Here is a 12,514-nt window from a genome sequence, read left to right as displayed (position 1 = left end):
GGGGGGGGGGGGACATGTGGATGCCATGTGGTCCACTCCCATCCAATCGTTTCCACTGTCTGTGACAAAGAAACCATGCAAGGAGGGGGAGTGTCCTCCTTCCTGTTTTATGATCATCACAGACCCTCTGATATCAAACTGTGATCAGCTCAACGATTGTCCAAAACCTGGAATCAAACAGATGCCTTGACTTTTTCTTTCTCTGTGTTGTCTTCGCAACACGCTGTAAAAAAAAAAGGGGGGACTTTTTCTCCTTTTTCCACCTCTTTTGCTGTAACCACTGGACTACTTAACTGTGCTGACTCAACGTGAACATGAACACCAGAGGAGGGAGAGGGTGGTGGGGGGGTGGGGGGGATTACATCACATTTGTCACTTCCTCTTACTTGTGTCTTAAGAACAGACCAACTGGAGCTCGGCTCTGACTGTAACGCTGGTGTACCACTGCCTTTAGGTTCCCTGTCAGTGTATTGTTTGAGATGACGAGGACTGTTTTTTATATTAAAGGGTGTGACTGTTTGTTTTTGTTTTGTTTTTTAACTTACAGAATGTAGCATTATGTGCGTCGAATTAACACGTGGCTTTTCTGCGGCCCGAAGGCCAAAATGTCTTTTTTTTATCTGACTGTAAAGAAAAATGGAAGTGCATTCCAACAAGTTGTTGCTATTCCAGCCTCTGTATATTCATGACTGTCTAAATATGCAGCTTTTGTTTTATTCTACACTGGCATTTTTTTTTTTTACTATTCATTTTACAGTTTCAGCAAGAAGACTTAAACAAAGACCCCATTTTTCGCCTGTTATTATGCAATGTGTATCTGCGTATGCTGTCTCCGTAAGCATGTTAAAGCATAAGCCCGGTGTTATTCTGAATTTTTCCATCCAATCCCATAAAAAGACCAGAATAACCAACAGTGTGTTAGCCCGTCTCTCGATACTTTCATTCCTACTGAAGTCGAAAATCTTTAAAAACATCAACTTTCATTATAGAAACTTCCAAATCATTTCCAAAAACAACTGTGTTTGTAGCAGATGTAAAAATAAAAGAGTAAATAATGCATTCAGTGTGCACCGTGTTAAGTCGTTGACTAATACACATCAGTGAGTATCTGTGGCAGCAGGAGGTGTCTGTGGGATTAATTCAAAGTAAATTATAATGCCCATTTTTGGTGGCAGTGAAGAGAATATGTCACACAGTGCAACAGTCTGACTCACTCGTGTTTTTATCGTTTCCTTTCCGGCTTTGGATACAAAAATAACACTTTGTTAGGATGATCAATTAATTGTTTTTTTTGTCTTTTTCATGAGAATTAAAAAATTTTGAGTACTGCCACATTTATCCTTTAATGCATCAGAACTACTAGATCTACCACTGGGTGGGTTAGACTGGATCTAGAGCTCTGGATTGTGTGACTAGTGGTCAGTGTGTACACAGTCTTTACAGTTTTGCCACATTTAAAAGGAAAAAAATACACAAACAAGCTTAAAGGTCACGTAACGCTACTACTTCCTGCCAATTGAAGCTGCAAAAATCAGCACACGATCACTCCCACTGCAAATGGAAAAATGTATAGGGCTTGAAGGTTCAACCTAAAGTCCAACTCACTTGTTGTTTACAGGTCGTCTTCGAACAGGCAGTGGTGTTACAATCTCCCCCTCATATATGAAAAAAAATACTTCTATACTATCTCTGTCTTCTGAGAAATCTTATTTATTTTATTTTATTGTCAATATTCCAAGATAATTTATTTATAATAATAAAACATATCATATTTGTCATGGATAGAATGAATAGGTTAAGTCAAGTCGAATAGGTTAAGTCAAGTCGCGGGTTCTCATTTAGAACCTTTTATCAAGACTCATATAGACATTTAATGTCTGATATTGAGTTAATACAGAAAAATAATAACTTGGAGCAAAACAAATGAATCACGTGAACGGTCGATAAAATCGATAGACACCAGACATCTGAAAACCAAGTTATATCATAAAAGACAGCAGCTGTTAAACCAGATGCAAATGTTTGTTATAAAAACATATTAACACCTAAGAAGACATTCAATCAGGCAGCCATCGTTCAGCCTTTATCATGAGATGTTGTTTAAAGCTTTGGAAATGACATGCAAGTTCCACTGGGGGTCAATTTTAATTTATTTTTGTCTGACATTGAACCTGCCTGAGCTTTGCTGATCTAATTTGCATATTTATATCCAATCACAATGCAGAATTGAGACATGAAGAACACTTATTAATACCAGGTGTAAATCCAGAGGCCTGTGATTTCATTATCCAGATACATATCACATATTAATACCAGGTGTTAAATGGGGTTGTGGTCTATTACAGGCTTTTGTTTTATCAATATACACATTCAGCCGTAGTTAACCTACAAGCTGATGGTTTTTTAAGTGTTTTTTGATACATTTCAACAAAGATCCCAAACCAGACGTGTGATTGTAACTCCTCTGTGCGGCTCCTCTGCAGCAGTAGCGTATCACCGCCTCGCCTTGTGCCACGAGCTGAACCAAGCACAGTGAACACACCGCCTCCATCTGACAGCCTTACTCCCCCAGATGTGGAGGACCAGCGATGGGGGCACATCTGTCCCTCACACTGACCCCCTTCTTCTCTTTCCACGTCCCTAAAACTCACTGTCACGCCGAAACTCGCCCCCATGTTTAGCCTCTCTGTTGTAACTACCTTCAGTATGTTGAGCCACAGCACTACTGATTGTCTGCGTTTCTGTCCAGTGAAAACATGGTTTCAAAAAGCCCTTTACAGTTCTGGAAAATATCCAAACAGCAGGTCCGATGTGTGTGACATTGCATCCGAGTAATTAAAATGCAGATGTTTTTTTTTACTAAAAAAAAAGAAAGCATGCTAGAGTTATTTCGGGCTCCAAAACTTTTTTATAATAACTTGTTTTCTATCATTTTGAAGGTGCCTAAGTTATGATGATGCAATTTTACGAATGTTTTTACTTTTGAAAAACAAGTGGCTTGTAAAAAGAATTTGTAGATTTGTCTTGTATTTTCTTCATTTTGGTAACTTGTAGCTTGTATAGTGTGTTAGGCATTTCATTATTAAACCATTTATTCCTTATATGCCCTCTTCTGTCACATGTTTTTGGAGTGTGGGAGGTTCACGTAGTTTATATTTGATAAATGATTTCATATATTTGTGGTTTTGTGACTTATATTAACTGGTTCTGCCTTCTGTTTTTAAAAGTTTTTGTTCTCATTGGTCGTGTTGAAACGCTGGACCTGAGAATTTTTCGTGAAAAGAGGAGCAGACTTGTTTTCACAAGAGCTTTAGAGGAACTTCTGTGAAGGGAGGATGGTTCTGTGGTAGGCTTGTGGTTTTACAGCTTAAAAAAAAAAACGGACAGAGAGCCCCGGACTTCCTGATTGCCGCTGCTCACACAGCTCACTTCAGAGAGGGCTTTTTAAGAGATCTTGCTCTCAGCCGTCAAAGGAGCAACACAACAAACCTTTCATCTTATCTGGAGCTCGCTTGGTAAGATGTTGCAAACGCCGCTCTTCGCTGTCATTCTGCTGATCAATCCTACCTGCAGGGGTGAGGATTAGTAAATGTCATTTCTTTGAGCTCTCGCGGAAAGGTTTTTTTTAAGATTTTTCTAGCACTGAAAATGTCGTAGACACTGAGTGGATTTAACGGTATCAAGACATCTTAAAGTTTGTGGTGGAAGTGGTGGTGGTGATGATGATGGTGACTGATAAAGATGGTGTGTTTTCTGTGTCCAGAGGCCATTGGAGACATGAACATATGTTACATCCTGGATGGGATTCTCATCCTTTACGGCATCATTCTCACCGTCCTGTACTGCAGACTAAGGGTAAGACAAACAGGAACACACACACCACCATGATGAAAGAGCAGAACTGATCCTAATGCTTGTTCTAACGATATTCAGAGTTATAATGCTGACAAAAGATATGATTATTTACAATAAACTTCTCACACTTTGAGAGGAAAGTCTGAAACTGTTCCGGCATGTTGTACCTTCGTGTTCACTGTAGTGATGTAGTTGACAACTTTTTAAAAATCGTTTGCTAGTCTAATCTCACAGATTGGAGCCTATTTTGCGCCTCGTAGTAAATATGTGAAACACACAATCATATGAGCTTCCTGATTTCTTTTTAACAGATGAGTCCAGCCAAGACGCCTGACAATCAGTATGAGGTAAAATTAAAGTTGTATATTTGTGTTGTTGTGACAAAAACTACTTGAAATGTGCTTGGAAAAGGTTTTTTTTTAATGCTTTTGCATTGGTGGTGCCCGCTAAGGCAGTAGTTTTGTTTTAAAGCCAACGTCAGTCTATCATTTCCTGTAAGCTTGAGCTGACCACCAACCTACATTATTTATACACTGTACAGAGTCACAGTTTCCACCAGCGTTTCTTCACACAAAACAAGTGTCAGATCCCACTTCCTGCTACATGTATAGTGCATTTAAAATGACATTGTGTTGATGCTGAAAGCTTAGAATAATTTAAGTAATTCACACTTATAAACACCACTTTAAAGACACAGACTGGAAAGAGGAACCCGATCTTTCAGATAAGGCCTCTGGTGTATTTAGGAAGAAATGACTCTTATTCTTACTGAAGCTCACTTGATAATTCCTCTGAACTGTTTCCGTCCCACAGAAGCAGCCCGCAGAGGGAGGCATCTATGCGGTGAGACTTCTCATTCTAATGCTTAAAAAGACTTTTAAAAAGGCACATGATGGAAAAGTGACAGCTTACCGCAAAGCGGACGGTAAAAGCACTTTTTTTTGTTTGTTTATATTCGCCTACCTGGCTGGCAGAAAAAACAAAAACATTTCACACCAAAGTGCAGGAAATGCTCACCGCATTGTTTTATAGAAATGTATTTTTACACATTACATCAGGTGTTCTTCTCACTATTTTTTCCTTCTGTCTGTGTGTCTCAGGGTCTGACTTCCCACAGTACTGACACCTACGAGACCATCAAAATGGACAAAAAGCCTATCGTCTGATAAAGGAACATTCGGTGCAGAGTAGATGCTGAGCACAGAAACAGCGTTGGGTCTCTTAAAGCTTTATACTGTATATTTAGTGAGCTGATTTATAGTTATATATGCCTTTTCTTCTCCCTTTTTTATTTTATTTTTGTAAAATACGTTTGCTTCTAATCTTTGTGTCATGCATGCATGAAATGTTCAAATTAAATTATTTAAGAATTTACTAATAAAGGCTATGTCCGTGTGTTTTGGCTGCATGTCTGTCTGTGTTTCACAGCTGCTTTTACACAAGTTACCAAGAAAACAGAAGTTTAAATTTATCTCTTGTTTCAGTTCATGTGTTCCCCCCTTTTTTTTTCTTTTTTTGTAAATGAAGGATTTCACTTTATATGAAAACACATGTTAAGCTTTAGTAAACAAAACTTGGATTTTAGTTAATTTAATCAAACTTTGAAGCATCAAACTGGTTATCGTATCACAGTGTTTGAAACACTCACCAGTTTATTTTTAACAAGTTTCATGTCTATTTTAGAAAACATTTGATTACTGCAATTTATGCAAAATGTGCTTTATTTTTATGCCAGAACACTGCAATGTTACATTGTATGAATAAATGTCACACCTTCAGTCTTCTAAATAAACATTACAATTAAACAGAAATAAAGAAGTCTTCATTTTGAGCATCCAGGCACATTTTCACTTTAAAAACCTATTTTATTCCTCCCAGACTCTCTCACTTACTTATTTACATAGAAACATAACTGGAAATGTATTCAAAACAGATCCATAACAGCCTGTGCACTCTGTCTGTTTTCCCCGAGGCTCTTCACAATGACACAAGGAACTCATTCACTCATCCAGATTCCTGTTGCAACACCTTCACTCAAGGTTGAAAAAGTTTTGAGGTCACGGCTGCATTTGGATGGTAAAATTAATATTTATTAAGCTTAACATACATGTTATCTTGGGAACAGTATTAATAATTAAAATTCCAAACAGTTCCACAAACATTTATTTACTGCATTTGTTTTATTGGCTCTTTATGCACTTTTAATTAAACTGTGTAAAACTCAACCCAATAGGCTGATACTCTATGATAATAAATACCTTGTGAACTGTTTATTCATATGAATGAAGCAATCGGGCTGCATCTAAAGCTTAAGTAAACAGCTGAAACAATAAGATCATCTGCCTGTCAAACGTAAACAATCAGGTTGTTTTGGAAAAACTGAATAATGTGGAATATCACACGAAATCATGCTGCGTTCAATTCGTCCTGGGAAATTCAACAGCTCTATAAAAACTGGCACTACCATGTGTTGAGTGTAGAGACTGATGTTTTATATTTGTTTAGATATCTTATAACCAAAAGCTATTTTGGTACAAAAAACCTATTTATTACTACTATAAAGTGACAACAAAAACAACTCTTAGAGCTACAGATAGGCCTTCAGATTGTCCTCTGTGACTTTTTTGCTACTCAAATGTTCACCATGCTAAATTTCAGAGGTCACATACATTTGAACATCTCCTACCAGTAATCAGCCTACTTACACTTTGGTGACATTTCCAGCATGGTAGAAGGAACATTAATCCCAAGATTATTTGGTGCGAAATATGGTGCTAAACAATGAAAACAATATTTTAATATTCATAAAATGATAATAATATTTGTCTCACACAGACTACATACTTATTGTTAACTCAGAGTCAACTTAAAAACCTATTTTAGTCATTGGCCTTTAACTGCGTTACTCATCCTTTCTGCTGAAGCTTCTTGTAGGAGTTTATTGTCAAAGTGCACTGTGAAGTTATTTTTCTATTCTCTAATAGGCAGTTTTTCTCCTAAAGGTGCAAAAAAACCAACAAGTTGAAATAATAATTTGTTTAAATAAATTTGTGTACTTAAATAATCTCGTTAGGTAACAGGATATACAGTATATTCTTCTTTGTTTAATGAACTGCTTCAGGTGCTAAACTGTAAACTCCCATATCCGACTTTCTCAATGCTACGTGAACGCCGCATTAAATGGGCGTGTCCAGATGACAAAGTGGGCGGGGCCGGCTCATACAGGTGTTGAGGCTCTAACCTGTGTTGCTTTCAGCCTGTGCGTGACAAACGGGACTTCTGTTTGGTTCAATGGACGCTGAGTCAACTCAAATATAATATCCAGTGTTTCCGTTTATCTGTTTACTTTTATTTATCAGTCGAGTTCTTCTTCCAGGTGCTGCAGGGGACTTTTTATTTTCATTATTGCGCTCGAAATGAAGTTAAAGCTGTTTACAACTTGCACTGAACAACATTCAGCTCGTATTAGTGGACAAGAGTGGACGGGTTTTATATTTTTTAGCCTCGTATGTGAGATTCTTTAAAGAGGAAGCACCTGTCGCACCTGCCCACAGGTGTTTGTGGACTCAGACACCTGCACTTTGCTTCCTGTCCGACCTTAAAGCAGATATTAATAATGAAAGCTTAAAGCACCTTTAACCTCAGAGAAGGACGTTGATTCACAACCTGCTTTTTTAATGTTGGGACTGAAGATGGAGCTGACCGGGCAAAGGGCAAAATGTCTGGCGCTGCTTTTACTAGTTGGTGAGTTTTCTGTTACATTCATTTACATGACAATTCACTGATTTACACATCATTTACTGTCTCTGCTGTCATTATGGGATACAACTGTTAAGTACATGTTGCTTCTTGTAGCCTACTTTAATGAATAGTGACTCTAATATCTCCCAATATTGAGTTGCAGTATGTCTGATATTAAATATTGAGTTAACAAGACCATTTTCCAATTTATATTCTCATTAATATTCCTTTAATATCTCTACAATCTTGGAAGGATTTCAGCTAATAGCAAGCAAACTACTTTCACTGCAGAAGTTTCAAACTGCTTTACAAGAAAACCAAAAGGGGAAATGTGGAAAGAAATAGTAACTTACATTTCCTTTTTATTGTCCATAACAACACTAAAATATTCACCTAAGCACCTGGAGTGAGGCTGTAGTGACTCTTTGTGCTTTTTATGGACAAAAATATATAAGATCTGTTTAATATTGTATTATCTGTATTATTCCCATATGGAAATGTCTCCTGTAGGATAACTATAAATCTATTACCTGCATGTGCCTTTAATCATGTTGTCTGTAGTTAAATTATGTGGCCAAAAGTGTGTGGACACCCCTGATCTTGTGCGTTTCCGTGTCATTTTTGACATGTGGCGGTGTATTATTTTCTGTTTCCAAAGACAGATGATGAAACATTAAAGAAGATGTCAAGGTCTACTGTTAGATTAGTCTGGGGCTATTTTTCCATAGTTTGATTTGGGCCTCCTCCTCCACTCCTTCCACTCTATGTGGCCTTAACTATGTGGACACCCCTGATCTTGGTGGTGCAGTGCATTTCCGTCTCATCTCAATGTGTGTCGATTTTTCTGCAGATAAATAACCAAACAATGAAGATTATGGTTCATTAATGCAGTATACACTCTTTGGCCAAAAGTATGTGGACACCTGTCTCCACTGGTTTGATTGAGGCCTCTTCGTTCCAGCAAAGGGGAAATGCTACAGCCTATGTTGATATTTAAGACCGTGGTGTGCCTCCAACATTGTGGCAACAGTTTGGGGAAGGACATTTCTTGTTTTCACAACTTGTATCAGCTCAACCAGGTCCATCAGAAAATGCTTTTCCGAGCTTGGTGTGGAAGAATTTGCCTGCACCTTTGAGCGAGTAAATGGAAGCCACATCCTAAAGCCACATTAAGAAATCTCCTAGAGCGTCTTTCGGTGTTGTATCAGCAGATTAATGATAAGATATTCAACAATAACATATGGGTTTAATTTGTGTGTGTCCACATACTTTTGGCCCCGTATCTGTCTTTCACCTGCGGGTGTGCAGAAAGAAGCAGCGTAACAGAATGTCGCTCAGTCACATTCTTACTTTTAGTAAACATGAATCAGAACTTATTGCCCAACCTGCGTCTTCCTGTTTTTTTTATGACTAACTCTGTTGCTTTTGTTTCCTTCTTTAGTAGACTGTAAACTCAGACAAAACTGGAACACTATGCTGTTGGAAGTAAAAGAGCAAACGCACATATTAAGACTTTTTTTTCTAAACCGACAACCACAAGTGTGATAAAGTTTCTCAGTGAACAGGAAAAGCTTGTATAGCAGCCTTGTGACGCTAAAGTGAACCCGTGTTTGTCTAATGTGTGTGTTGAGTGTTTAACTCTTCCCTTCAGCTTGGTGTTAATCTCTTTAATCACACTCTCTACTCTGTCTGCATTTCTGTTTGCCTTTTTCTAAAGGCATACTCTTTGTCTGCTTCTGTCTCTTCCCTGTCTTCTCAACTCTTTCTCTTTCCACTCCACAATTAGGTCACCCACACTGTAGTTCTTTGTTGGACAAATTTAAACTTTCTGTGTGTGAGGAGATCTGTTTCCACTCTTTTCTCTGTCACCGTTTTGTCCATGTGTCCTTGCACCAACTGCGTGGGATTTTCTCCTGTGGGAGTCCATGTCCCATATCGGCTGCAGTGTAATCATTGATTGAACTCATGAATCAGTAACCATAGATAAAAAACAGAAAAAAATGTGTTCACCCCAGAAATCAAAGGGCAAATGTTTGGTTTTTCCTGTTTAAGATGTTGATGCATTGCTCTCTCACACCCTTTTTTACTCGTGTGTGCCTTTCCCACTTTTAGATGAAGACTTTTAATCAGGTGTGATAAAAGTGCAATCAGTCTTAGTCATCAGTCGGCATTGACACAGAGTTTTTTCGACAGCTTGAGACTACTGCAGTGTAACTCTTCCACTTTCACACACAAACACGTGTACCATTCAGTGCTTCTGTACAGAGTTGTGTTCCTGTCTGTGTACAAGACAAAGTTGAATTTCTGCACACTGTTAGCACGGCGTTCGTTAAAGGTTCACCGTTTTGGGCATATGAAACAACAACTTTGTACTAAAGCAACAGGCTGCAACTACCAATCGAAAGGAGAGCCAAAGCTTAAATACCACATTCATAACTGATAAAACATTCTTAAAATGAGACAAACGGCATACTGTATGTCAAGGTTCATACAATGAAAAGGAAGAACAGGGAAAAAAAATAAAAAAGGTTTTATCTTTTATCTTTTACTGTTTATCTTTTATCTAAAGTATTTGATGGGAAATTATTATATTATCAGATGATCAGACAATAACTAGTCCAAGTCTGGTTATTGTTATAGAAATAGTTTCTATAATCTTAAGAATAAACAAATTATACACAATCAGTAAACTTCTGAAACATTAAAACAAAGACAACAGAATAATTTACTATCAAGGAATCATGAAGTAAAGAATGTAATGTAACACTACAACTCTAAATCAGTAGCTCTTAATGAACATCTCTGATCACAAACAAAACATTTCTGCTTTTCAAGAAAGAATTATCCCACATAAAAGCTATTGTTCGAGTTGTTAGCAATGTCGGCTCACAGCATGAAGATCTTGAACGTCCCCCTTCTTTGTGAAGGTTGCATGTCAACAGACAAGCAGGTTAGGTGAATCGGCAACTGCCTATAGGTGTGAATGTGTTTGTCTGTCTATATGCAAACCTATCGCCCAGTGCATTATGGCATAAAGTCAAGCCCTCGTGTCTTCCTTAACAGGACTAGATGCATAAAGAATGGATTATTTTTCAAGCACATGAATAAATTGTGTGTGCAAAAAAAGGAAAGTTGGTTTAGGATTTTCATGATGTCTGAAACTGCAGTCTATAAGGAAACTACCTCAGACTGTATCACTGTAGGAATAAAAAGATATGGCTGCACTTAACAATTGTTTATTAATTATTTATAGCAGAAAAAAAGAGGAAAATGGTCACGAAACCCAAACATATTCAATTTGCAAACAGAAAAACGTAGCAAATCTTCAGCATATTTTGATGATTATTAAGATAAGTCAGTGATACAGTTATTGTGAAATGAAAATGTCCTATTGTCCCATATCTTCGATGCTTTATTTGATGAAATTGTCTCGCTTCCCCTCTCCTCTCAGCGGTGAGTGCGCAGGGCGTCTTTGTGGAGCCCCCTCAGCCGGTCACCTCCCTGCGCTCCATGGCAGAGAGTCAGACCAGGCTCCCTTGTCGCTACCAGGTGGAGGAGGGGCAGAAGGTGGTGCAGGTCACCTGGCACAAAGAGCTCCCAGACGGCAACAAGGAACAGATCATCACTTCCCACTTCGAACACGGCACAGGTAGGGGCTGCAGCAACAGCTGAGCGAGTTCTTGTCAAGAGAGTCATAGACAGGGAAGTTTCTACGGTTTCAGTTACTGTAATGTTTGGACACGAGTGCCTGAATGTCACTGAGTTGTACACAGGATCTGTCCTTATCAGGCTTTTGTTTAGGAACTGAACCGTAGACATTTAGGTCAACATGTGATGATTAAATAATACACTGTTCTACCACTGAAATACTGTTACTTAGCTATTATCTTCTTCAAACAAAAGTGCTCCTTTAAATATAATTGAAAAGTAAAATTAAAATAGTATCTGAAATAAATAGGGCTTAGATGACTTCAAATACCACATTTCCGTCCTTTATTTTTATGTTATGTTGCAGATAAATGGATCTTAAATGGATGTGAGTTCAACTAAAGAAGAAAATTACTGACATAAAAAATATTCAAGAAACAAACTTCAAAATGTGCAACTGTATTCAAAGCACGTCATTTACATTAAAGCAGGAACAAGGAACTTTAATTTTTTTGATGCTTCTGGTGGCCATTAGGCAGGCATTAAGAATAACTACACAGAAACAGTCTGTCAGTATCTGTTTTTTAAGATTTCTCAATGGTGTGGCCACCTAAACTTTATCTTTCTCAGCAGCAACATAAACTGTAATTAGCACTGTCAGTTGACTGGCTACTGCGGTCAGACTGTATATACGGCTTAATGCCAATTGCAGACCAGAGTCTTCACCATCCCAAAATTAATACTACACTTATTTTGAATTGTACAATGCAACAAAAAAACTTTTTTTTATTTCTTATTTACTATACAAAACTCATCTAAAAGACATGCATTTAGTAAGATTCACCATTTATCCAGGCGTTTATCCCAGCGGAAAATAAGGAAGGACGCAGTAAATCAGCGAAAATATACAATATTATTACTTTTCTGCCTAATTTGGCAGCAGATATTGAATGGTTGTCACAGATTGAGACATTCAGTGACTGATAATCAAAACCAATGTCATTCAATTTATCAAAACTGGATTTTCACATTATTATTCGGTCCCAGCTCTCTGATAAAAGTCTTGTTTACTGTGTGATTTTTTAAATGAGATCATACCAGGAGACTGTGTAGTCTGTGCACCTGGATTATTAGTCTGTAGGGTGGGGTTGTGACATCAATGGATAAATGCAGGTTTATGTCTGTTTCCCTTCTTGGAATGAATGCGTGTGACTAAGTATTTCTCACTGGGAATACACTGTTTTCATATTTGTAAAGTGTAATTGTTTTG

General features: G+C 37.8%; 2 protein-coding genes across 5 annotated transcripts in view; both read left to right on the top strand.

Moving 5' to 3' along the window:
- The first annotated feature begins 3,322 nt into the window (after nt 1–3,322).
- fcer1gl (Fc receptor, IgE, high affinity I, gamma polypeptide like) lies at nt 3,323–5,263 on the top strand. Of its 3 annotated transcripts, none has more exons than XM_035671542.1 (5): nt 3,323–3,575; nt 3,764–3,855; nt 4,167–4,202; nt 4,669–4,780; nt 4,956–5,263. In XM_035671542.1, exons 1-5 carry the CDS (start codon nt 3,521–3,523, stop codon nt 4,976–4,978), a joined length of 318 nt encoding a protein of 105 aa, XP_035527435.1. In that variant the 5' UTR covers nt 3,323–3,520; the 3' UTR covers nt 4,979–5,263. The 3 variants fall into 3 exon arrangements, with proteins under 3 accessions (XP_035527435.1, XP_035527436.1, XP_035527437.1); XM_035671543.1 differs by having other exon boundaries at nt 3,333–3,575; nt 4,669–4,698; XM_035671544.1 differs by having other exon boundaries at nt 3,335–3,515.
- Nucleotides 5,264–7,126: 1,863 nt separating this feature from the next.
- Nucleotides 7,127–12,514, top strand: part of nectin4b (nectin cell adhesion molecule 4b) — a 19,527-nt gene continuing 14,139 nt past the window's right edge. For both annotated transcript variants that reach the window (XM_035671329.1, XM_035671328.1), the window contains exons 1-2: nt 7,127–7,599; nt 11,048–11,245. In XM_035671329.1, coding sequence (XP_035527222.1) covers nt 7,533–7,599; nt 11,048–11,245 — 265 coding nt within the window. In that variant the 5' untranslated portion in view covers nt 7,127–7,532. The remainder of the gene's footprint in view (nt 7,600–11,047; nt 11,246–12,514) is intronic.

Source organism: Morone saxatilis, unplaced genomic scaffold, assembly GCF_004916995.1.
Source record: "Morone saxatilis isolate NCDOM2014 unplaced genomic scaffold, NCSU_SB_2.0 Contig23, whole genome shotgun sequence".
In the NCBI taxonomy this organism is placed as follows: domain Eukaryota; kingdom Metazoa; phylum Chordata; class Actinopteri; family Moronidae; genus Morone; species Morone saxatilis.
This window is presented reverse-complemented; position numbering and strand designations above follow the sequence as displayed.

What these genes read in the sequence shown, in the direction of transcription:
- fcer1gl (XM_035671542.1), top strand. Translation starts at nt 3,521, where the DNA reads ATGTTGCAAACGCCGCTCTTCGCTGTCATTCTGCTGATCAATCCTACC. An exon ending in GATCAATCCTACCTGCAGGG is followed by an intron (nt 3,576 to 3,763) that starts GTGAGGATTAGT and finishes TTCTGTGTCCAG; the next exon opens with AGGCCATTGGAGACATGAAC. An exon ending in CGCCTGACAATCAGTATGAG is followed by an intron (nt 4,203 to 4,668) that starts GTAAAATTAAAG and finishes TCCGTCCCACAG; the next exon opens with AAGCAGCCCGCAGAGGGAGG.